The sequence below is a fragment of the Neomonachus schauinslandi genome, chromosome 15 (assembly GCF_002201575.2).
Source record: "Neomonachus schauinslandi chromosome 15, ASM220157v2, whole genome shotgun sequence".
Classification (NCBI taxonomy): domain Eukaryota; kingdom Metazoa; phylum Chordata; class Mammalia; order Carnivora; family Phocidae; genus Neomonachus; species Neomonachus schauinslandi.
The window spans coordinates 54,118,671-54,143,373 of NC_058417.1; the positions used below are offsets into that span (position 1 = coordinate 54,118,671).

Sequence of the window (24,703 nt, forward strand, 5' to 3'; positions counted from 1 at the left end):
AACGCTCCCTGGCCTGAAATTGTTAAAGTGGGTTGGCTGCCAGGATGCATGGGTGAGGGTCCGGGATTGTGGGGGGTGTTGTCAGATTGGATCACCCATCCTGGCAGGTGTCTGCCCAGGTGCCTGGTGAGCACTGCCCTGTCAGCAAAGCACACGAGAGGCACAGCTCTGTGGCACGTGGGCACGTGCGTGTGTGGGTGCGTGGGTGCGGGCACGTGTGCGTGGGGTCCAGTTTACCTTAATGCTAACCTTTATTTATTTTTAAAATTAATTAATTGTTTTCCTAATCTTTACTTTTTTTTAAAGTTTTTATTTATTGGGGTGCCTGGGTGGCTCAGTCGTTGAGCGTCTGCCTTCAGCTCAGGTCGTGATCCCGGGGTCCTGGGATCGAGCCCCGCATCGGGCTCCCTGCTCTGCAGGAAGCCTGCTTCTCCCTCTCCCGCTCCCCCTGCTTGTGTTCCCTCTCTCGCTGTGTCTCTCTCTGTCAAATAAACAAAATCTTTAAAAAAAATAAATAAATAAAGTTTTTATTTATTTAAGTCATCTCTACACCCAGCTTGGGCTCAAACTTACAACTGAGCCAGCTGGGCGCCCCTAGTCTTTATTTTATTTATTTTAATTTTTTTTTTTTTTTTAAAGCTCAGGTGGGAACTTGGAAGGCTGGGCTTCTTTTTATTTATTTATTTATTTATTTATTTATTTATTTATTTATTTATATTTATTTGCGAGAGAGAGCACAGGCAGGGGAGAGGGGCAGAGGGAAAGGGAGAAGCAGGCTCCCTGCTGAGTGGGGAGCCTGACGTGGGACTTGATCCCAGGACCCCGAGATCATGACCTGAGCCGAAGGCAGATTCTTAACCAACTGAGCCACCCAGGCTCCCCGTAATCTTTATTTTTTAAAAGCTGGGAAGCCAAGGGTTTTCCTGCTTGCTGCAAGTCAGCGAGTAAGGGCACATGCAGAGCAAAACATAGTGTGTCTCTGAAAATGAGGGTTCGAAGGAGGGAAGCTTCAGCCCTCCAGCGCGCCTTGGGGAAGCCCTCTCCCTCCCAGCCTCAGAGTGGAATCCGCCCGAGGCTGAGTGCCTAGGGAAGCTTGTTGCCAGGACAGGGCCGGCCGAGCTCCGGTGCCCCAGGCTCCAGTCTTTTCCATGTGCCACTCTACTGTGTAGACAACACCGTCGTGTTTCTCAGCAACCTGGACTTACGGGGTGTCTCCCTTCTTTCTCTTCAGATGCTGCAACTGTGACAGAGTCACTGGGCCTTGTCCATGCTGGGGAGGAGCCTTCCTTTTGGGGGTGACCGCATTCATCTGGGCATGCCTGCAGTACTCTGGGCCCATGGATCCGAAGGAGAAGCACACGGTAGGGCCGTGCTTGGTGCCCTGATGGATATTGTCTGTGTGGCTCTGTTGGACTCTCTCTACTTGTGTTGGCCTGGGAGGTCCTCTTTTGGGGGGCTTTAAACCAAAATCAGAGAGGGGGTGTGGCTCTGAGGATGGGGGTACGGGATGGCGACCCGCCCCCCCACCAAGAGGGTGCTGTTGCTGGGCTGGGAAGCTCTCGGGGAGCTGGGAGCACAGGACAAAGGGTGGGGACCGGTGAGCACAGCGACATGGGAGCGGGTTTCTGATTTAGGTTGGCTCCGAGCCAGTCTTCCACTTCTTGCCCATGGGTGTGTAATTTCGTTTGTTTGCTCTTTGCTAGGGCTCTGCCCCAACCTGCTGAGCCATGTTGAGTATGGTCGGGCACCCTCTCTGTGGTTAGGGAAGAACTCCCCAGTCAGACTCCAAACACAGCTGCAAAGCCAGCTGGAGGTGAGGAGCCAGGAGCCCCAGGCACCCGCAAAGTCGGCCCCCTCCTCCCAGCCTGACACAGGATGCCTCCCAGCCTCCAGGTACGCTGCCCTAGCCTGGCAGTCGATTTGCTGGCATCAGAGTATCCTTCCTGTGATGGAGACTGCCCCAGAGGGGGTCCTTCCATCTCTTGGCTGGACTTCTGCCACAGCTTCCTATGGGTTCCTCTGTCTCTGATCTCCTTCCTCCACTTGCTGTCAGAGAAAGGTATCCGAAATGCAGAGCTGACCTTTGTCACCTCTGCTTAAAAGTCACCAGTGGCTCCGTTCCGCCCACTGAAATGTTGAGTGTGGCGGGCGAAGCTCACCATCATCCTGCTGCTGCCTGTTGGCCCCACATCCCTAGCCTCCCCCGCCTTGGCCTTTAGCACTAGTCATTCTGAATGCTTCAGAATTTGGGCACACTGTCCACATTTAGGCTCCTGCTTTTTTCCTGACAAACTCCTCCTATTCTTTCTTCACGAGCCATCACCTTCTCCTGATAAGCCCTCCTCCCCCCTCCAGACGTCCCTCCTTCCAGCATTCATAGTATCTCCACCACTCTTCCTGCCACCGTGTATTGAACTAATCTATCTGTCCCACCTCATCCCAGTGTCCCTGGCTCCTAGCATAGAGCCTGGCACGCAGCAAGGGCGCAGTAAGTATTTATCAATCTGAACTTACAGACAGCGACCTTCCTGCCAAAGAGATCTTGGAAGGTCTGGAGAGGGAGCTGTGGGTCCACACGCTGGGTCCCTGGGGGTGCCCGGCTGCCTGCTGACTCGTTCAGCTCCAGGCTTCTCATGCCTCTGGGCCAGCTGTGGAGCAGGCTTGGAGGCCTGAACCCGAAGCAGGTGTGTGCAGCCTCCTGCTCACAGGTAGCTCTGACCGCTCTGCAGGTGTCCATCCTATGAGTGATTGGCACAGAGGGGACCAGCCATGGTGACTTCTCCCCTAGCCTGGGTGCAAGGCTGCCGCGTCCAATTGCAAGAGCTGTTCACTTCCAGGGGGGCACCCTCTAGAAGCTTTGCTATTGTGTGATGTGGTGGCCTACCTGGGTGAGGCTGAGTGTCTCAAAAACAGGACAGTATTGTCCCTGGTTCCAGCCTGTTGCCGAAACACCACTTCCTAGTGAGTTGGGGAAGTATAGTTCTGTGAGCCAGTGGGCTGGCTTCTCTCTCAAGCCTGGCGAAGAACGCTTGAGAGCCCAGGATGGATAGCTCTCAGGGGCCATTTTTCCTACAGGATTTTTCCTTATCCTCTTTGTCTTTCTGGAGAGATGAGTCCTGAACTAGAAATATCATCAGCTGTATTCATGGAATACCTCCTTGGGGTTGGTGGAGCTCTGGGCCCTGGGGAGGTCGCCCCCGGCTTGGAGAGGCTGATAGTCCAGCTGAGGAACTAGTTGTACAAGCAACTAAGAAACAGAACCAGACAGGGTTTTTACCGGAAATGGCTTGTGAGCTGTACACATGGGCTTCTAAAGATTACCCCGTGGCCTCCAACAGTCGGGGCTTCTTGGAGGCGTGGGAATGAAGAGAGCTGGATGGCGGAAGTTGATCGAAAGGGGCCTGTCGTCCCCTGGCTGTAGCCCAGGATCAGCGTGGCTGTTGCTGGTTGCTTAACTGCTCCCCACCCCCCATCGTGACCTCCCAGTCCTCCGTGTCCCCGTCAGAACCTCCTCTCCTCTGTCCCCAGTCCCCTGTGGTGGACATGCTGTGGCAGTGAGCGTCTGGGTTTCTGTTTCTTGGGTGCAGTGCGCCCCTTTTTGCTTGCTGAGGTGGGCAGTGCAGGAAGGGGGCAGGTTGAGAGTCTTGCAGAGCCCTCAGACCCTGTGAGCTATTCTTTCCAGGGCCTGTCATGCAGGAGGCGGAGTTTGCCTAGTTGTGATGCCCACAGAGCGGGGCCTTGGTAGAAAGCTAAGGGGAAGTGTGCCTGGGAGCAGGGGCCAGGGGGGTGCCAGGCTCTCCTTGGCAGTTTGCTAAGGCTGCAGCCCACTGCACAGCTGAGCCCTCCTCCCCCTGGCCTGCACCTCAGGGAACCTTCTGCCCTGACCCTCTGGACTGCCTGGCCCCTCTTTTCCTGCTCCCATTCAGATCTGGATTTGGTAGAGGTGGGGCGGGGGACCAGGGAGCTGTGCTAGGGAAGGGGGCGAGGAGAGGCTGGCTCGAACCCAGCTGAGGCTCTCTCTTCGCCTCCCTGCAGCTGGTGACGGTGGAGATGGTGGAGATGGTGTTGTGGATGTTGTCTGGGAAACAGGGCCCTGGAGAAAAGTGCTCAGGCTCCAGCCTGCGTTCTCTAGTTCTTGGACCTGTTGGGCTGCTTCCTCTCCCTTGGGGTTTTGCAGCCCCTTCCTAAGGGTGGCCTGTACATAGGCTGAGAAGTTTCCAGTCTACTTCCAGGGCCGCCCGTGTGTCAAATTCGGGGTCCCAGAGTGATGCGCAGGCTCTGCTGGCCACTCCTGGAGCCACAGGTCACTGGGTGGGAGTTGAGGCCTCATGTCCGCAGGGCTCTCCTGTCTCAGAAGCCCTTTGGCAGGTGTGTCTAAATGTGACTGCGCGTTTATCAGCTGCTGACTGAGCTCTGCTGTTGGGGGTGCTCCCCCCTCCGCCCCCCGCAACCTGGTGGGAAGGTGTTAGGTCTTAGGTATTGGAATCCTCAGAAGCCCTTCCTGTCTGCGGGCTCTTCCCCCTTCTGCTGGAGTCTCTGCTGGAGTCTTCCACTGGATTCTTCTGCTGGCTTCTGGCCCCCCTGCTCTGCCTCCTAGAAGTCACTGCTCCAGGCTTCCCAATTGCCAGTCCTCCCCCCCTCCGTGCTGGATGTGCTGCTATTAATAACGGGCAAGGCCCCCCCTCCCCTCCTTCCTGCAGCTATAAGTGTGGGAAGAGCTGCTGTTGGCGTGGCTCCATACTGGGAGTCTCTGAGGGATTTCGGGGAACTCTCACGGATGGCGGGCACCTACCTTGCCCGGTGACTTTCGCCCAAGGAGGGGTGGTCTGGGGAGAGAGCCCATGTAGCCCTGGGTGCCATGGTTGCCCTCGGGCTCCCACAGCCATCTCCAGCACAGTCTCCTCCTCCCCATGCGCGCACACCCGGCTGGCTACGGGCGCCCATCCGCTCACCCCTCGGTGGCCTCTGATGAATGGGCCAAGCTCCTGGGCATCTGGCAGAGCATCTACAAACTTTCTCCTCCCTCCCTCTCGCCTGCCTCTCCCTCCCTCCCACAGCCCTGTTGCTGCACTGCCTCCTCCTCCCTCCCTAAATCTGCAGCGTGACTGGAAATAGGCTGAATTAATCAGCAGACTGAAGCTTCACTCTGCACGGATCCTCTGCGGCACCGCTCCGGCTCATCGCTCCCACGCTCCCTGGCCCACTCCCCTCTTTTCCTCTCCTCTCTCTCTCTCTCCCCCCCCCCCCCCCCCCACCCCCGGTTCCTGCTTCTTCTCTCTCCTTGAGGGTGGTGTTGGAAGTTCTGTAGTTGACTCCTTGTGGCTCAGGCTCTACCCCATGCTCTTTAAGCAGACAGAGCTATGGATGCCCCATCAGGGCAAATGCACCAAAGTGAGTATGCTAACTTGGTTTTATATTTCTGTTACAAACGCCTTGTTCTCTGCTTTTTGTGCAAGGCTTTGGCTTAGCAATTGCCACAAGTCTTGAAGGTGGGTGCTGAACCGGAGGCAGCTCAGATTATGAGGTAGCTAGGACCAAAGAGGGAGGCTGAGAATGGAAGCCACGATGCCTGTGTGTCTAGGGAGCTGCCAGCCAGGCTCCCAGAGCAGGACCGGAGCCGCGTGTCCCAGTGGGGCATCCTGTCGAGTTATGCTGGGACCTGGGTCTCCATGCACAGGTGATGGGAAGCCCCGGATCTGGATATCAGCCCTCCTCAGGGCCAGGCAGGGGGCTCTTTTTTTGCTGGACCACATGGGTCATTGAGATAGGAGCAGCCAGGGCCCGGCTGATTTCTTCCTAGTCTGGGTGGCTGCAAGAGGAAGAAGATGGGTGGAAGTGCCAAGGTCAGCCTGAGCCCTGAAGACAAAGAAGCTTGAGGCTTTGATTTGCCTGGCTGAAGATAAGATTTGTGTCTGGCCAAGCTCAGAAGAGATTTATCATGGCTACTAACAAAAGACCCAGCTTCAGTGACTTAGGCATTATGTTGGAGTCCATCTTTGGGTCCCCTCCCCAACTGTACTGGCCCAGAAAGCTGTGATGGTGGGGACCTGGTTCAGGGGCCAGCCAGTTCTTTTTTTAAAAAATATTTTATTTATTTGCTTGAGAGAGAGAGTGCGTGCGTGCATGAGAGCACACAGAGGCAGAGGGAGAAGCAGACTCGCTGCTGAGCAGGGAGCCAGATGTGGGGCTGGATCGCAGGACCCTGGGATCATGACCTGAGCCGAAGGCAGACGCTTCACTGACAGGCACCCAGGCGCCCCAGGGCCAGCCAGTTCTAATTAGCTCTCTGCTGTTGTCAAGGCTGAGGGTCACAGTCTAAATTCGTAGCCTATCTACCTGTGCCTATGGGACCTGCATTCTGCTCCCAAAATAGGTGAAAGTGGGAAGGAAAACAGTGGCCGTGGGGACAGAGCCTGTGAGGAGTCCTGAAAGGACGAGGGCTGGGGGCCAGGGGCTCTTGGCTCTGGGCCACCTGGGAAACCTGACCAAGGGGGTGCAAGAGAGTTCAGGGGTATTGGCTCTGGGAAGACTCATTAGACTGCCCCAGACACTAAGCATCAGGCCCCATAGAACTGGTCCTGTTCAGTAGCGGGGTTTTTGCAGTTCTGATTGGACAGATAAGAGTTCTTTCCCCACCCTTCTCGTCTAAATCCCCATGCCCTCTCAGTGTCCCCCTTTTTGGGAAAAAAAAAAAAAGATTTAATTAATTTATTTATTTGAGAGAGAGAGAGAGACAGAGAGAGAGGGCAGGGGGCCGGGGTGGTGAGAAGCAGAGGAAGAGGGACAAGCAGACTCCACGCTGAGCATGGAGCCCATCACAGGGCTCAATCCCATGACCTTGAGATCATGACCTGAGCCAAAATCAAGACTGGATGCTTAACTGACTGAGCCACCCTGGTGCCCCCCAGCCCCCACCCCCAGGATCCCCCTTTGATGATGGAACAGGGAGGAGAAGCCCAGCTCTTGATGGGCATTTGTGGCCAGCATCTCCTGAGCCTGGGCTTCCTAGAGCCTCAAGTTACTTTGTTGGGTCCAGTTGAGCCTGAGCATTTAAAGCGGGATGGGGTTGCTTTTACCTGCAAAGCATTGGTGTAAGTGGAGAGGCGGGCTCCTGTCCCCCCTGTGGTATAGAGTTCTGGCTTGGCCATCACTCCTCTCCCCAGGAACATTCTGGGAGGTGTCTGGCAGTGGGGTGGGGTGGGAGATTTGGAACATCTGGGAAACAGGAAGAATCTCTTACTCCCTCTGGGTACTTAAGGCTGGGACAGTTTTTCTCACCCTTCTTGGCCCCAGAGGCAAGAAAAGGACACCTTCAGATGGCACGTGTATGAGTTGGGTCCTTATTTCTCAAACCAACCATATGCATCCTTGCACGGCCTCCCCATGGGTGCCCAGCCTAACTTGTATTTTGAGAAAGGCTGGCAGAGCCTGCTCGCCCAGGGCCCTTTCTTAATTTCCTTTGAAAATGCTGAAGTTCCACCAAGTTCCTCAGCTTTGGCTCTTACCTTGCAGGGCGGGGAAGCACAATGAGAGAAACAGTGATTTTACCCGTAACTGGGACTCTCCTGCTGGAGACAGGGTGAGGTGTTGTTCTTTCATGTCACTGAGGGGCCGAGGTAGTTGGAGAAGTGTGGTTGGGGCCATGGAGAGTGGGCTGGCCCAGAAGGCTGTGTCCTTGCCCCAGGGCCTACCTGTCCGGGCAGGCACTTTCTCCAGGAGGCGTGTGATTACAGAGTGGCTATTTTCCCTCTGCTAGGCTGTCTTTAATCGCCAGTCTGGAATTGGTGTTCCTGGCCAGACAAAACATGCGTGGGCAGACGCACACAGTCAGCTCGGCAGGCCTCCTCTGGCCCTGCCCCAGGAGCATCTGCCCCCTCTGGCCCATACCTCCCAAACCTGGAGAGCAGCAGTGTGCAGGTGCTAGGAACCTGGGTGCAGAGAGAGAGAGTGAATCCATTTCTGGGTTGTGGAAGGGGGGCACCTGGAATGAGGCGGCGGATGTCAGGGCGGCCACAGGACAAGAGGAGGGGAGTTGCTGATGTCCAAAGTCTAAAGGCCTGCCTGGGGGCGTGGGGGGTCCCCTGGTTCCCTGGCTGCCCCCTGAGCCCTTGCCTGCCTTCCGAGCATGGTCCTCATCCCAGACCCATTGGCTTCCCACGTGACCTGCAGCCCCTGGGATTTACCCTCCCTTTCTCCTGCCCAATCCCCGTTTCTTGTCTCTTTGGCGGGCAGCCTTTCCACCACTGCAGGCCAGCCTGTCCCTGCCTCCAGGACATTTTCACACTGCAGTGTTTCTGGAGGCCTGGCCCAGGAAAGTGCATCTTGGGAACCTTCACCTCTCCCCCTGTGGAGAGAGAGCTCACAAAGTGGAGCCTGAGGGAGAAGGGGGCAGTGGGGAGGGGCAACATGGGAGGCCCCATTCACAGTGGCTGCACTTTCCAAATCCTCTTCTTTCCTGGGTTGGGTGGAATAGGCGTCACCCCCTGGGCCAGCCCCTTAGACACGAGAAGGCCTCTGGTCCCCTTCTTCTCTCTTCCTCCCGCCGTGCAGGAGACTTTCTCCCCTTCCATGCCAGGAGTCAGGGAGGCAGACGTACAGACCTGAGCTTACCTGATACTCATCTGTCCTGGACCACAGCTTCTCAGGAAGGCCCCAGGATCTCTGCCAGAGGGAGGTAGATGCTCTGGAGTAGAATATTTACCCATACTGGGGCGTGGGCCCTCTGCCCAGAGGGCCATATCTTCCAGAGCTGAAATAACCAGTTATCCCCTCTGGGGAGAAGCAGCTCTTATCTTCATAATCCCCCAAAGCCAGCATGGAGAGCAGGGATTAGGGGAGATTTAGGCAAGGGATCTGGGAAGTCTTGGGGCCAGGCTCACTCTGGAGCCCATCCTCATCCCTCAGGCCGAAAAAGCTGGTAATGGGCCAGTGTGGGGGCTCCACTCAGGTGCGTCCTCCCAGGGTGGGTCTGCTGGGGTACTGCCCCCGAGCAGCAGCCCCTTCTAGTCTTGGAGATGTGTGTCCTGTGAGCGGCAAGGCTGCCAAGGAGAGCAGTGGCTATGGAGACAGGCATGGAGGAGGAAGTCTGGAACGTCAGTGGGCAAAGCCAGGGCAGACCCCAGGGAAGGCAGAGGGGGAGCAGGGGCGGGCCATGAGCTGAGGTAGTCAGGGAGTCACCAGCTTAGCCACCCTTGGTCAGGACTCAGTAGATAACCCCAGCCCCTTTCTTAGTGCCCCAAGTCTAGGGCTTTGCTCAGGAACCTTTCCTGGTGGGAGCTCACATTGGTGCTCTTGGGAAAGACCCAGTTCTCCGCCAGCACTCCTTTCCCAGGGGTGTTCTTTTTCCCAGGACCCCCGACCTGGGGATCTGTGCGTCAGATTCAATGTGTGCATCGGCCTCACCTTCAGAAGTTTTGATTCGGTAGGTTTGGGGTGGGACCTGGACATCCACGTTTTTAGAAGCTCCAGGTATTTCTGCTACAGACCCCGGGTTGACAACCCCTGATTAACGTGTCACCGAGATCACTGAAGCTATGTGTGCACTCATTCTTCCATTCATCCAGCCGGTGGCCATGGGGCCACTGCTGTGTGCCCGGCACTGTCTCGGCAGGTAGTTGGAGGGATGTGGAGAGGGAAGAATTCAGTACCTGTTTTCAAGGAACTGGCAGTCTGGTGGGAGAGCCAGACGAGTCAATCTATAATGACAGTTCTCCACAATGCAGACCGGGAGCCAGCTTGCCCAGGGTGCTCTTGGAATACAAACCTCTCCCCGTAAGTGCAGTCCTTGGCTTTGGGAAAATTTCCCAGAGCAGGTGACGTTCGAGCTGAGGCTTGCAGGGGAAGAGAGAGGTGTCTGGGGCCGGGAGCGTGTGTCCAGGGAGGGAAAGCACGTAGAGGTACTTGCACCCGAGCTGGAGAGCACGGCTCGCATCAGGAATGGAGGAAACATGGGCGAGGAGGCTGGAGAAGCTGGTGGATCACAGGTCCTGCCCCGGAGTCTGGGCTCGATTGGAAAGATAAACAGGGTCGGTTGAGGCAATGTGCGCTGCTCTGACTGGATGTTGCCGTTGGCTTGGAAGAGTTGGACGCTGAGGGGTGGGAGGGGGCGGTGGTCACTGCAGGAGCGGGGCTGTCCAGCCGGGAGGGCCACACTCCAGGGTTTGGGTCAAATCCACTCCTAGGGGCCCGTGAAACAGCAGTGCAGCCATTGAGTAAACAGGTCAGCATTCAGGGCTGTGCCTGGAGGTAAACTTCAGGAGTTGGAAGCTTGGTGGTGTGGTGGGAGACTCCACGATGGCGGCCAAGGTTGTCTTGGAAACGTACGTGAATTTGTTAAGATATCCTCGGGATGGGCTGTGGGGTGGATGGAGGGGAAAGAAGAGCCAGTCAGAGAAGGAGAAGACAGGGTGAGGCCCAGGAGTGGGGCTGTAAGTAAGGAGAGGCCAGGCCAGGCTCACACAGGACAGCATGGGTGGTACCCAGTGCCGCCCAGGACCACCCCATCTGTGCCCTGTTCCACCACCCTCGGTGACAGAAGGCGGCGTCGCAGGTCCTTCCCTGGGAGCAGTTGTCCCTTGTCTGAGATTGTGTCCTTCCTGATGCCGGAGTGTCATGATATGCTGCCTTCTGTGAAATGGTGGAAACAGTATTTGGTGGGTTTTTTCTTAATGCTTTTACCTAGGAACAATGAAGAGCTAGTGTCTCCTTGTTAGTTCCCCTTTCCCCACTTAAAAAAACCCCAAAACCCCCCAAAAAACCCACTCTTTTTTGGCTCCTGAAATACACAGATGGCAGCAGAGGTCGATGGGGAGGTGAGGGGCGAGAGCAGTGTGTGGGGCCGGGAGATGCCGATGGCCTTGGAAGGTGGGTTAGGAAACACTGAGTGGAGAAAGTTGCGTGTGTTTCTGTTTTTAACTTGGCCTTGAGGAGTAGGGGACTTTTAACGTGGTGGAGATTTGCGCAAACACCCTGAGGGCTGGGGGGCTGGTGGAGGAAGAGGAGGGAGGTTTCGGGGAGGGATGACGAGGGCCCGGCCTGCGGCCTGCGATGGAGGGCCTCTCTGGGCAGTGCCCTAGGGCCTCCGGGGCGATGCTGAATGCTGCCTGCTTCGCCTGCTTCCTCCAGGGCGAGCCACCCTTGGCCCTGGGCCTGTCTACCCGGAAGGCCCTCGGCATCCTGCAGGAGCAGCTGGAGACGGTGCTGGAGGGACACCTGAAAGAACGGAAGAAATGTCTCACGTGGAAGGTGAAGCTTCTTCCCGGGGAAGCCGGAGCCGAGGTGGGATGGCAGAGAGGCATGGGAGGCCCAGGCTCGGGCCCGGGAGCCGGTGCTCACGCTGGGCGGCGTGACCCAACTGAAGCCTCGCTACAACTCAGAAGGAAGCTGGGGCTGCCTGGCAGAGTGCTGTCCTGACCCCACTTGCTGCAGGAGCCCAAGTGGCTGGACCCCAGCCGAGACCAAAGCCAAGAGAGCGAGGCAGCCCCAGGCCGGGTCAGGCGGGCGTGGGAGCAGGGCGGCCAGATTCTAGCAGGATGCTGCCTCCTGGCTCCTTCACCGGGCCCCTCACTCCCCGCTGCCCTTCCTCAGGAGCTGTGGAGAAGCAGCTTCCTGCACCACAGTAACCGCTGTTCCTGCTTCCACTGGCCTGGAGCCTCACTCATGCTGCTGGCTGTGCTGCTTCTGCTGGGCTGTCATGGGAGCCAGCCGGCGGGCAGGTAACCTTCCCTCCCCGCCTCTCACCCGGGGACCCCTCCAGGGGCGCTCCCCCCGCCCCAGTCCCAGTCTGCCTTGTTAGGAACCCTCGGTCCCTTGACTGGCTGCTGTTAGCCCCCGAATGAGACACTCCTTTCAGAAGGGACTGGGGTGGGGGGTCTCGGGTTGGCTGGGTGGGGGAGCCCCTCTCCTTGCTAGTACCCCCTCACCTCTTCCCACCAGCCATGGGGTGGAGCTGGTAAATGCCTCAGCACTGTTCCTCTTGCTGCTTCTCAACCTCATCCTCATCGGGCGGCAAGATCGGCTGAAGCGTGGGGAGGTAGAGCGGAGGCTCCGAGGGATCATTGACCAAATCCAAGGTGAGGCCGAGGGTCAGGCATGCTGGGTGGGAAAGGGTGCCCTGTGATGTGTCAGCCCTACGAGCTCTTCTCCTGAGTCCCCGCCAGGAGCCCAGCACAGTGGCGTTGCCTACGGTCAGCATTCTGGGGGCTCTTGGCATCAGGAGAGTCAGGAGGCTGCCCTGCCCCTTTTGAGCAGGACAGTGACAGCCAGGGACATGCAGGCAGCACGGCCCGCAGGGAGGCTGATGGCGGCCTAGTCGGCTTGCAGGCTTGCTAACCATGGGAGACTAACAGAGAAGACCCTGTCTTGGCAGGAGGACAGTTGAGGTTTTCTCTTCCAAGTCTGTCTTGTCTGGCGGTACTGGGCCGGGGCAGGTAGGAAGATGGGCCAGGGAAGTCAAAGACCCGCAAGACGCAGGGTTGGGGGCCCAGAGCCGGGAGCCCAAAACGGAGCAGCCCTGTTCCTAAAGAAAGGAGTCGCTCCATCCCATTTCTGCTCGTTCTTTCATTCAGATAGTGTTTGTTAAGCCCCAGCTATGGAGTGGGAATATTAGGCTCTTCTGAGAGACAGTGGTTCCCGCTTTCCAAGGGCCTGTGGTCTTGTATGAAACACCTAGTGTCGGAAACCTCTCTCGAACCTGACTGGGCAGTGGACGTTTGAATGCTAAATGAGAAGGGGTTGCTTCATTCTGAAATGATCAGTTAGCTGCAGCCATGTGCCCGGCGTGGGAAGTACAACGGTGACCGAGAAGGATGGGCCCTGCTCCTCGGGAGCTTAGTCTCTTGCTCAGGAACCATCACTGGCTCCCTCTTGCTTATCAAAGCTGCCCAGAACCTCTGGGCCAGGCTTCAGCCTCTCTCTCCAGATTCTTCTCTTACTGTCATCATCACCCGAAAGCTCCTCCCCAGTGCCAAACTCACCATGGACCTCCCTGCTTCTGTGCCCTTGTCCTGCTGTCCCCCTGCCTGGCGTGCTCCTCCCTCACTGGGCTCCAGCTGACGGATCTGGCCCATCCTTCAAGACCCATCTTAAACTTAGCTCTCTTTTCCCTGAAGCCACCTCTGATCGCATCGGCTCCCCTGAGCTCCTGCAGCGCTAGGATATTTCCTAATGCCCTGAGCACGTGTTTGCCTTGATTTGTGTTATCTGCCCACATACATCTCTCTTTTCGGTTGCGGCTCCTCCTCGAGGGTAGGGACTTGTGTCATCTTCACCTTTGACCTTTGCATCCCTCAAAGCCCTCAGCAATGCTTGTGAAATGTATTTGAATGGAGTAAGGGTACAAAGAATAAGAGCTTCAGGTGTTCAGAGGGGTAGAAGGGCCTGGGCTGGAGTGGTGGGAGAGGCTTCACAGGGGAGGTGACCTTGAGAGAGGGGCAGTGTTGGAACGGGTATTGTGGGCCACTGCAAGCCTTTTGAGAAAGGAAGGAGAGCAGGCAGAGCTCCACGGCGTGTGCTGGGTGGCTGACGTACGGAGCTGTGGGTGAGGTGGTTTCCTTCCTTCCGTTCTCCTCAGATGCACTCAGGGATGGCAAGGAGATCAAGTGGCCAGATGCCATGTACCCAGACCTCCATATGCCCTTTGCACCGTCCTGGTCCCTGCACTGGGCCTACAGAGATGGACATCTGGTCAACCTGCCAGTTGGCCTGTTGGTAGAAGGAGACATCATAGCTCTGAGGCCCGGCCAGGAATCGTTCGCCTCTCTGAGGGGGATCAAGGTAGCTCGAGGCTTTTCTTCTTCCCTGGAAATGCTGTGGGAGCATCTACAGGCAATGGTGGGAGGGTCCCAGGGCTTAATTCTGAAGCTTCCTGGCCGGTTCACAGGCTTCTTGGCAAGGACTCTGGAAGAATGGAGAAGAGCTGGAACATCTTTCTCCTTCTTGTCCTTTCTTTTCTCTGACGCTTAAGCTGCTAGGAATCCAGTTCCACAGCCCCCCGCTGCCCCCCCCCAACCAGCTGACTCTTTGCTAACCAATGGTTCCTAACCCAGTGAGGTATCTCCACTTAGTTGGAATTGTCAAGGAAGAGTGGCCTCTGATTGAACCAATGCCCTCCTTGCCCTCCTCCCCTGACTCTCCGGCAGGATGATGAGCACATCGTCTTGGAGCCCGGAGACCTGTTTCCCCCTTTCTCTCCACCGCCTTCCCCCCGGGGAGAAGTGAAGAAGGGACCACAGAACCCCCAGCAGCACCGGCTCTTCCGTGTTCTTGAGACCCCTGTCATTGACAACATCAGGTCGGCTTGCTGCCCTGCCTTCCGTCTGGCCCCTGACTTCTCTCCCCTGGTGCCTTCAGGAGCAGGGGGCGGGGTGACAAGGAGAGAGCCTGGTTTATACTGAGCCCCCCTTAGGGTGGGCATCTCTGTGGATTCTTTAACGTCTTATGAGAATTCCTAGCCTGGGTGATTGTTCCTCCCCCGTTGGAAATCTGAGGGGACAGCTCTGGAGGCTGCCCCAGACCCGTCTCCCAGGGGGCCCCTTGGTGGGGGCCAGGGAACAGGAACATGGCCTGACTCAGTGATGCCCAGTGCAGGTGAGTGTTTCCGGCCTCTCCCCTGAGGGCTTGCCCAACTGAAGGGTCATCCCTTTCTGCAGATGGTGCCTGGACATGGCCCTGTCCCGCCCAGTCACCGCTCTGGACAACGAGAGGTTCACAGTGCAGTCGGTGATGCTGCACTACGCCGTGCCTGTGGTCCTGGTGCGTGAGGCAGGCCTCACGGGGCAGGGGAGGGGGCCAGGAAATGGGGGAGCCTCAGGGCCAGATTTGGGTGAGCGTGTGAGTGAAGACGGGGGCGCCCAGAGTGAGACGGCCAGTGCTGGGGCTGGGGAGGGTATGAGTGGGCAGAGGAAGGGAAGCCTTAGAGCCTGGGTCCCTCTCTGGGTGGGGGACTAAGGCTGCACTTCTGCTGTTCCCCAAAGGCCGGCTTCCTCATCACCAATGCCCTGCGCTTCATGCTGAACGCCCCTGGTGTCACCTCCTGGCAGTACACCCTCCTCCAGCTACAGGTAACCCCCGCCCTTGCCACTCTGTGATGCTTTGCTCTTTCCTTGGAGGCTGGGTCCCTTCATCGTGCCCTGGCTGTCCCTCCCTCTCTGTAGCCCAGGGGTCCCTCCGGCTTCAGCTTAAGAATGCCTGCTCCCCTTTTCTTCCTGCCCTGGACAGCTGTCCCTTTCTACTCAGGGAATGGCTTCAGGGCTGGGGAAGGCCGTCCGTCCCTCCCTCTTTCCAGACCAGTGGCTCTTTGGGAGCCTTCAGGGTGGTTTGTGCTTCCCCAGGTGAATGGCGTCCTGCCCATCCTCCCCCTGCTCTTTCCAGTCCTCTGGGTTCTGGCAACCGCCTGTGGAGAAGCTCGAGTCCTGGCTCAGATGAGCAAGGCCTCTCCCAGCTCCCTGGTAGGTTGTTCCAAGGCATCCTGGTGACAGTACAAAAAGAACACAATTCGGGAGCAAAAAGAGGGTGTCAGCTGTGCCCCAGCGAACAGGTGCGGAGGTCCAGCCCCACTGTGGGCGCCGTGCACGGGCAGGCCCTGGGCAGCTCTCTGTGTGGAGGAGCCTCCAGGCCAGGCCCCGGGAGGCGGGGGGCCGTCCATCCTGGCACTCAGCAGACGGGATTCGGGGACTGCCCTGGTGTCCTTTACCAAAGGCGTTGGGAGCCTTGCTGGTGTGGGCCCCCCCCCTTGCAGCTTGGAGGCCATGTGAGGGTGCCTCCCTGAGCTGGTGCCTCCGCTCCACGCAGCTCGCCAAGTTCTCAGAGGACACTCTCAGCAGCTATACAGAAGCCGTCTCCTCTCAGGTACACTCACCTGGGACACCTTCTGCCCCAGGCCCCTGTAGCCACCAACCTGAGCTCCCTCAAGCTGGCCCCTTCCGGAACCCTGGGACTCCCCTACTTTATGGCCTTGGAGCCTCCTGTCTCATGGGGGCAATGCGCTCTGCCCAGACAAATGCCTGTCCACCCCAACTTCCTGGTGTCCCCGGACTGTTTCCTCTGCTGGCCCCAGAGGCTATCTCTAGGGAAATAACACGGACTTTGTCTCTCCCCCCAGGAAATGCTGCGCTGCATCTGGGGCCACTTCCTGCGGGTGATCCAAGGGACATCGCCGACCCTGAGCCATAGCTCCAGCCTGTTGCACAGCTTGGGCTCAGTCACGGTGAGGGCGGGCCCTGTGGGAGGACCCTGCCTCCACTGGCCTGCTGCCTGGCTGTGTCCCGGTGCCTGCCCGCCACTTAAGTGGACCCTGGCAGGTTGGGGAATGCCAAGCCCCCCCTCCCCAATCCCCATCTCTCTCTGCAGGTCCTGTGCTGTGTGGACAAACAGGGGATCCTGTCATGGCCAAACCCCAGCCCGGAGACTGTGCTATTCTTCAGTGGGAAGGTGGAGCCCCCACACAGCAGCCATGAGGACCTAACCGATGACCTGTCCACCCGCTCCTTCTGCCATCCCGAGGTAGAGGAGGAGGTATGGCCGGCTCCTGGGAACCCAGCTCTGGGCCGGCCAGTGGCCTCAGGGAGGGCGAGGCTGGGAGGGAGAAGGAAGGCTCGAGCACCGTTAGGATCTGCTTCTGGGCCATTCAGGCAGACCCTCCACCCCAGACAGTGAGGGGACATAACTCCCTGCCTCCCTGGTCCATGGCAGCCAGCGGGACCCTGGTCCGAGGCCTGTGCTCCTTGTTCTCCTCAGCCCCACGAACGAGATGCCCTCCTGGCCGGTTCCCTGAACACTACCCTGCACCTTTCCAATGAGCAGGAACGTGGCGACTGGCTGGGTGACGGTCCCAAGCCCCCTGAATTCTACTCTCACCACAAAGCACACGGCCGCAGCAAACACCCATCCGGCTCCAACGTGAGCTTCAGCTGGGACACGGAGGGCGGTGAAGAAGAGCCTGGCAAGGTGAGAGGAGTGCGGACAGCAGCCTCGGGGTGTCCTGGCCTCCCCGCTGAAGGGGCCAAGGGGTGCAGCCCGTCCTGGATGGACGGAGCCATAGGCACAGATGTGGCGGCCTCCATGCTCAGGCCTCCATGCTCAGGCCTCCAGGCTCGGCCATGCAGGACGGCCTCCTGAGGCCTAATCCAGGGCCTGGGGCCCTTCCAGGAAGGAGGCCCTTCCCCTTCTCTGGGTCTTATAGATGGTGACTGGCTGGGGCAAGGCCCTTCCTGCTGGTCACAACCTTCTGAAGACAGAGGGCTGGCGGCTCCCCCTGGAGAAAGAGATCCTCCATTGTTCCCTCCCTGCTCTGGGCATCCTTTTTTAGGCACTGCCATTGTTGAGCAGAGCTCCCAGAAGCAGCCAGAAGGCCAGCAAGGACGGGGAGAGGGTTTCCGGGAGGGATGGGAAGAGCATGGGCGCGAGCCTGCTCACTGGGAAGGGGGTGCGTTCTCCCCGGCTGAGGCTCCCCTCTCTCTTCCCCGTTCCGCTGCGGCCCAGCCTGGGCTGGAGGGCGAGCCCTACGAAGCAGAGGACTTTGTGTGTGACTACCACTTGGAAATGCTGAGCCTGTCGCAGGACCAGCAGAACCCCTCCTGCATCCAGTTCGACGACTCCAACTGGCAGCTGCACCTCACGTCCCTGAAGCCGCTGGGTCTCAACGTGCTGCTGAACCTGTGTAACGCCAGCGTCACCGAGCGGTTGTGCCGCTTCTCCGACCACTTGTGCAACATCGCCCTGCAGGAGAGCCACAGCGCCGTCCTGCCCGTGCACGTGCCCTGGGGCCTCTGCGAGCTCGCCCGCCTCATAGGTGCGCTGGTCGCGGGCCTTCACCAGGAGCCCCGGCAGCTCCTGCCCCCCCCCCCCCCCCCGGAACCAGGCGCCGCTCGACAGTGCTTCCTAGTCTGGGAAAATAACCAGGGGCGCGGGGAAAGGGGGAAAGAACCAGCCCAGCCTCACGGGGGTTCTCTCCCTGCGAGGGAGGGAGGTGCAGGTGCTCCCGGACACCCCGAGTTGTCGTCCCTCCCCCCGCAGGCTTCACTCCTGGGGCCAAGGAGCTCTTCAAGCAGGGGAACCACCTTGCGCTCTACCGCCTCCCCAGTGCCGAGATGGTGAAGGAGACCTCGCTGGGGAGGCTCTCCTGTGTCACCAAGCGGCGCCCCCCGCTCAGCCATATGATCAGTCTCTTCATCAAGGATACCACTACCAGTGAGCCTTCCAGGCTTGGCCAGCATCAGGCCAGAACTTCCTGGAGCTTGGCAGGGCGGGACTTCTTTTAGGCGTCCCTTTTTGGGGGGCCCCTGGGCAGATGCGCACTAGACTGCTTCTGGAATCTTCCTCAGATGTGGCAGGGATTGGATTTGGGGACTGGTGCTGGGATGGTGGCCACAGGGGTTGGGGACTGTCCGCAGGGTTGCAAGCCCACACAGGCCTGGGGAGTCCTACTCCCCAGGGGCTCCCTAGCACCCTTCTCAAGAATGGCAGGGTGTTACCTGAGGCGGGAGTGAGAGGTGGCAGTGGCCTGGGGCACTCATGGTTCGGCCTCGTCCTCCCCGCCTCAGGCACAGAACAGATGCTGTCCCATGGCACAGCTGACGTGGTCTTAGAAGCCTGCACAGACTTCTGGGATGGCGCCGACATCTACCCTCTTTCAGGTTCTGACAGGTGGGTGAGGAAGCACCCCTCGTGCTGATGGCAGACAGCCCCTGCCCTCTGCCCGCCTGGCTCACAGGCATGGGGGCATCTCAGGGCCACTCGCCTCACTTCTTCCCCATTTCCCTGGCAGAAAGAAAGTGCTGGATTTTTACCAGCGGGCCTGCTTATCTGGTTACTGCTCTGCCTTCGCCTACAAGCCCATGAGCTGCGCCCTGTCCTCTCAGCTCAACGGCAAGTGCATTGAGCTTGTGCAGGTGCCTGGCCAGAGCAGCATCTTCACCGTGTGTGAGCTGCCCAGCACCGTCCCAATCAAGCTGAGCACGCGCCGCAACAGCTGGAGCTCGGACGGTACCGTGCACATCTGTCCCGTTGGGGGCCCCCAGCGGGGAGGGCTTCCGGAGCGCCTTGGAATCGATCGTGGCGGAGGGAACTGTGGAGGCACCGGGCCTGGAGCACCAAGGTGGCACTCGCTGTCTGGTGGCGCGGGCAAGTCCTTAGCCTTCTCATGGCGCTTGCTCTGCCCTCCTCACAGGCTTCTTGTGACACTCCGGTGCGATAGCAAAGGGCTTTCTTTGAAAGTTGTAAAGCAGCAGTATCTATAGACCATTAGGCTTATTTGACCAGACAAAAAGGCCAGGTTTCAATGCTGCTGGACCAGAGGGACTCAGAGCCACCCCACCCCTCCCCCAATGCCACCAAACAGACAGACTCACAGGGTCTTCTGACCCAAAAGACCATGAATCGAGGCCACAGCTGAGAGTGAGGGCAGCCCCCTAGCCCTGGACCAGGGCCGGGCTCTATCGTTACTCCTTAGGATCATCACCTGACTGACGAGTACCTTTCATTGTCTTTTCTCCTGTGTCTGTTGGCTCCTTTATGTGTCTTGGCTGTGTGTGTGTGTGCGTGCACGTGTGGCTGTGTGTGTGGTCCCCTGGGGCCCACATGCTCATTGATTCGGGTGTGGCATCTGTGTGTGTGGCCTGGGCTGCCTCCTGGAATCTGCTGGTTCCTGGGTGTCCTGGCTGGGCTCTGTGCCTTGTGCCTACCTGAAGAAGGGATCGGGGAGGTGCTGGAGAAGGAAGACTGCATGCAGGCCCTGAGCGGCCAGATCTTCATGGGCATGGTGTCCTCCCAGTACCAGGCCCGGCTGGACATCGTGCGCCTCATCGATGGGCTGGTCAATGCCTGCATCCGCTTCGTCTACTTCTCTCTGGAGGATGAGCTCAAAAGCAAGGTGGGGGGAAAGCCATCGCCCTCTGCCTCCACTGACCCTTTCTCCTGTGGGCTCACGGGCCCATCTGTTTGTTGCCGTCTGCCTTTTGCAGGTGTTTGCAGAAAAGATGGGCCTGGAGACAGGCTGGAACTGCCACATCTCCCTCACGCCCAATGGTGACCTGCCTGGCTCCGAGATCCCCCCCTCCAGCCCCAGCCATGCTGGCTCCCTGCATGATGACCTGAATCAGGGTAAGGGCACAGGTTTGTGATGGGGACGAGGTAGGTGTGGGCGGTTCCCCCACCTTGGAGCTACAGCTAGAAAGAAACCCCGTAGCTCGCTCCCGAGAAGTGCACTCCCTTGGAAAATTGCTCTCGTCTCCCTGCGGTAACAACAGTCGACCGTGGAGGAGAGGAAACCGGAAGCAGGAAGTTCTCTGCCATCTTCAGGGCAAGGAAAGGCCCCCCAGAAGGCTGACTCCAAGGTGAAGGACGGGCTTTCATCCCCACAGTGTCCCGAGATGATGCGGAAGGGCTCCTTCTGTTGGAGGAGGAGGGTCACTCAGACCTCATCAGCTTCCAGCCTACAGACAGTGACCTCCCCAGCTTCCTGGAGGACTGCAACCGGGTAGGATGGCAGGGTCTGTGCCCCTGGACTACCTGAGGTAGCTGACTGGCTGGTCCAGAGAAGGGAGGGAGGGAGGTGCCCTTCTCCCGACCCTGAGGCTACTGACACCTCTGTTCTCTCCAGGCCAAGCTGCCGCGCGGCATCCACCAGGTGCGCCCCCACCTGCAGAACATTGACAATGTGCCCCTGCTAGTGCCCCTATTTACCGACTGTACCCCCGAGAGTGAGTACCGTAGCCACGGCTACTAAGGAGGCTTGGGCTCCCACCCTAACCCTGACCCGGTGGGCTCTGCAGGAGATGTTGCTGTCCCATGCGGGGAGCCGAGCAACCTGAGCTGGAGGAGCCGGGGAACGTAGGGGGCTGGAGCTGTGGGTGTGCCCCTTCTAGGGAGTCAGAAGTGACAGTAGTTACATGATATTCACATTCTTGGGGGGAGGACTATCCCCAAAGTGGGGCCTGCTCTCCCCTGTCTCCTGCTCTCCTGCCCTGTGGGTCTCTGCCCAGAGCCTCACACAGGGCTCCGCCCGCCTGACTCTTATGCCCCCCGATTCTGCCCCCTCAGCCATGTGTGAGATGATCAAGATCATGCAGGAATATGGGGAGGTGACCTGCTGCCTGGGCAGCTCTGCTAATCTCAGGAACAGTTGCCTTTTCCTCCAGAGTGACATCAGGTCAGGGGGACGCCTGAGAGTGGGGGCTTGCTTGGGGCTGGGGCATATTCCGTGGCTGGTCTTGGTATGGTTGGGACCAACGGACCTGGGCACGGTGGGGAGAGAGGGAGTGGGTGCTTGCCTAGTCCTTTGGGAGATGGGATGTTTGCAGAGTGTAGCTGATGGCTGTGCTTTCCCCCTACGCTGAGCAGCATTGCCCTGGATCCCCTGTACCCATCCCGCTGCTCCTGGGAGACCTTTGGCTACGCCACCAGCACCAGCATGGCCCAGGCCTCGGATGGCCTTTCTCCCCTACAGCTCTCGGGGCAGCTCAACAGCCTACCCTGTTCCCTGACCTTTCGCCAGGAGGAGACCATCAGCATCATCCGGCTCATTGAGCAGGTTGGGGCTCGGGCAGGCGGAGGGGGCAGAGATTGGGGGGAGCTGCGTGGGGTGGGGAAGAGTGACACAGGATCCGTCTGGGCTCCCAGGGGCTGATTTCCCTCCAAGAGAGGCTTTCCCCGGCAGTTTCATTTGCCTGCACCGTTTGCTAGCAGGAGCATCTGGGGCATCTGGCTCTTGGCTGAGATTTGTCAGCTGTAGGCCTGGCCACAATCTGTCCCTCCCGGTCCCTAGGCGCGGCATGCCACCTACGGCATTCGCAAGTGCTTCCTCTTCCTGCTGCAGTGCCAGTTGACCCTTGTGGTCATCCAGGTGAGCTGGGCTTGCACAGGCACTGCCCCTCCCCACGCGCTCCTCCGCTCCGGGCCCGGCTAAGAGTCTGGGGTGGCAGGCTGGGAGGATACCACATAGCCTAGGGGGCCCCTGGCCTCTGCGGAACCCCCAGGCTTTTGGAGGTGACCCCATCAGCAGAATAGCGGCCCCTGCGGCCCTAGCTCCCCTGAGCATCTGTCTGGGCACAGGGCAAGGCAGCCCTGGGGCTCCCGGCATCCTACTATGTGACAGAACCTAATCCTGCTTCCTGGGCTCTCCTGGTCTAGTTCCTCTCTTGCCTGGTTCAGCTGCCGCCGCTACTGAGCACCACCGACATCCTTTGGCTGTCCTGCTTTTGCTACCCTCTGCTCAGGTGAGAGTCAGGCTGCCCCTCCGGGTCCAGGCAGGCGGGGCTGGGAGCCCCGGTCCTGGGAGACCTGCTCAGTGCTCACCACGCCTGGCACAGGAGACACTGGTGGGGGGGAGGGACTCTCCCTTGTCTTATCCCATCTCCCCCCAGACCTGCCCTCACTCCCAAAACTCTCGAAAGGTTTCCCATGTGGGAATTGGGGGACAGAGGGTCACAGTCCCCACCCTTCACCAAGTCCCTCCTTTTCAGCATCTCTCTGCTGGGGAAGCCCCCCCCACAGCTCCATCATGTCTATGGCCACAGGGAAGAACCTTCAGTCCATTCCTAAGAAGGTAAGCAACGTGGAGCCCCGTGAGCCACGGCCTTTCCTGAGGAACGTGGGTGTGTGTGGGGGGGGAGACTTGGGGGAGAGACAGGGGCTTCCGTCAGAACTTCCCCCAACCAGAGGGGAGGTGGTGGCACAGAGCTGGGAAGGATCTTCTTCCCCCGGGGCCTGCCCAGTTCCTGCAGGGCCCGCTGAGCCCGGGGCCAGAGGGGTCGCCGCCCCGGGAGTGACGGGCCGCTCCTCTTTCTGCAGACCCAGCACTACTTCCTGTTCTGCTTCTTGCTCAAGTTCAGCCTCACCATCAGCTCGTGCCTCGTCTGCTTTGGCTTCACGCTGCAGAGCTTCTGTGACAGCTCCCGGGCCCGCAGCCTCACCAACTGCTCCTCCATCATGCTGCGCAGGTGGGTCCTGACCTCGCGCCCCCCACCCCGGCCCCCCGCCCGCTTTCCCAGGGCCCAGCGGGGGGCTGAGTCCACCCCTTACTCTGACAGTCATGCCGACACCGCTCCAGCCTGGTTTGGCGACTTTGCCAACGGGCTGCTGACGGCTCAGAAGCTCACCGCTGCCCTGATCGTCCTGCACACAGGTGAGGGGCTCCCTGGGAGGGGCCAGTGGGGGCTGTGGATGGGGGGACGTCTGACGCCGCCCCCCCACTGACCCTGTTTTCTCCAGTCTTCATTTCTATCACCCACGTGCATCGCACCAAGCCCCTGTGGCGAAAGAGCCCCTTGACAAACCTCTGGTGGGCCGTGACCGTGCCCGTGGTGTGAGTATCTGCCGATGGGGGGGGGGGGGGGGGGGGGGGGAGGAGCAGGACTTCAAACCAGTCCTGCTTCAGGGAGTTGAGCCAGAGGTCAGATGCTGCCCTCCTTGAGCTACTCGTACTGAGAAAGGCAGGGAAGGAAGCAAGAAGGCCCAGGGTCATGCAGGGCTGTCACCTCTCCCTGCAGCCTGCTGGGGCAGGTGGTCCAGACAGCAGTGGACCTGCAGCTGTGGACGCACAGGGACAGCCGTGTCCACTTTGGCCTGGAAGACGTGCCTCTGCTGACGTGGCTCCTGGGCTGCCTCTCCCTGGTGCTTGTGGTGGTCACCAACGAGATCGTGAAGCTGCATGAGATTCGGTGAGCCGCCAACAGGGCGCGCCCTCTGGGCTCAGGCTCGATCCCTAGGCCCGTAACCTCCTGGGCACAGCTCCCCGGCTTGTCCCCACTGCCTGGACTTCCCTCCTCCTCTGGGGTCCTGCCCTGTCCCCAGTCTGGGCTTCTGCTCTAACCTGAGCTCTCATTTCCTGCCCCACCAGGGTCCGGGTTCGCTACCAGAAGCGGCAGAAACTGCAGTTTGAAACGAAACTGGGCATGAACTCCCCCTTCTGAGCCATTGGCCACAGTGGTTCTCGTTGCCCAGGTCCCGGGGCTAAAGCCAGACCAGTTTCTGAGTCTGGGGAGTTGGTATCGTGAATGTTTCAGGGCTTCCTCTCGCGGCCTGTGTCACGGGAGGCCCAGCTCCTCGTCCGACCCATCTGTCGTCCTGATCCCCAGGGCTTACCGTGGAGGAGCTGGTGAGCTGTGGCCTCAGCATCAGGACAGTCTGGTCTTGAATGTATGACCTAGTGCACTTAGCAGAGGGGCCCTTAGCTTCCTCCGCCTGCGGGCTGCCTCCTTTAGGGTCTCTTAGCCCAGGGCCCTCTGCTCTTGGGTCTCCGGGCAGAGCCATGAACCTGGTGGGGCCAGGACCTCAGTGGCAGCAGCCGTGGGGGGTCCAGACAGGCTACCGTGAAAGGGAGCAGTGCTGGTGCATCCTCCCTGCACCCCACCTGTCTTCCTGGGGTGGGGGCCTGGAGGTGGTCGAGTACTCCCCCTCCCTCCCTCTGTGGGGGAGCCTCACACTCAGTCCCGAAGATGAAGACCCCCTGCCTTGCCCTGGTTACCTCTTCCTGTGCCCGCCTTCAAGCTGGCCTGGAGCGCCAGTCCTGGGGATATGGCCCAGGGCTCCTTTTGGCCCCCTGCCCTAGTTCTCCTGTGAGAATGTTTTTACTGGTGTATATTTTTTACTGGAAATGAGCCTTTTAGGAATGAATGTAGACTGGTTTGTATTAAAACTTGTAAACTGCTTAAGAAAAATCTGTGGCTGGTCCATGAGGCAGCCACTCAGGGGCCCACCCAAGGCTTTG

The 24,703-nt window shown here is 59.0% G+C and overlaps 1 protein-coding gene across 1 annotated transcript; it reads left to right on the forward strand.

The window, feature by feature from the left end:
* The first annotated feature begins 1,293 nt into the window (after positions 1-1,293).
* On the forward strand, positions 1,294-24,219 carry TMEM94 (transmembrane protein 94). The gene is given in 32 exon segments (XM_044921624.1): positions 1,294-1,361; positions 11,125-11,244; positions 11,587-11,714; positions 11,935-12,071; positions 13,571-13,773; positions 14,139-14,290; positions 14,649-14,751; positions 14,973-15,059; positions 15,330-15,446; positions 15,790-15,846; positions 16,100-16,204; positions 16,348-16,512; positions 16,735-16,953; positions 17,479-17,788; positions 18,013-18,186; positions 18,540-18,642; positions 18,764-18,981; positions 19,686-19,867; positions 19,959-20,097; positions 20,358-20,473; positions 20,597-20,696; positions 21,037-21,145; positions 21,337-21,526; positions 21,761-21,838; positions 22,126-22,211; positions 22,458-22,476; positions 22,478-22,540; positions 22,786-22,934; positions 23,025-23,119; positions 23,206-23,299; positions 23,484-23,654; positions 23,834-24,219. Coding segments are annotated over 32 exon segments (4,086 nt in total). The 5' UTR covers positions 1,294-1,337; the 3' UTR covers positions 23,907-24,219.
* Positions 24,220-24,703: the final 484 nt, after the last annotated feature.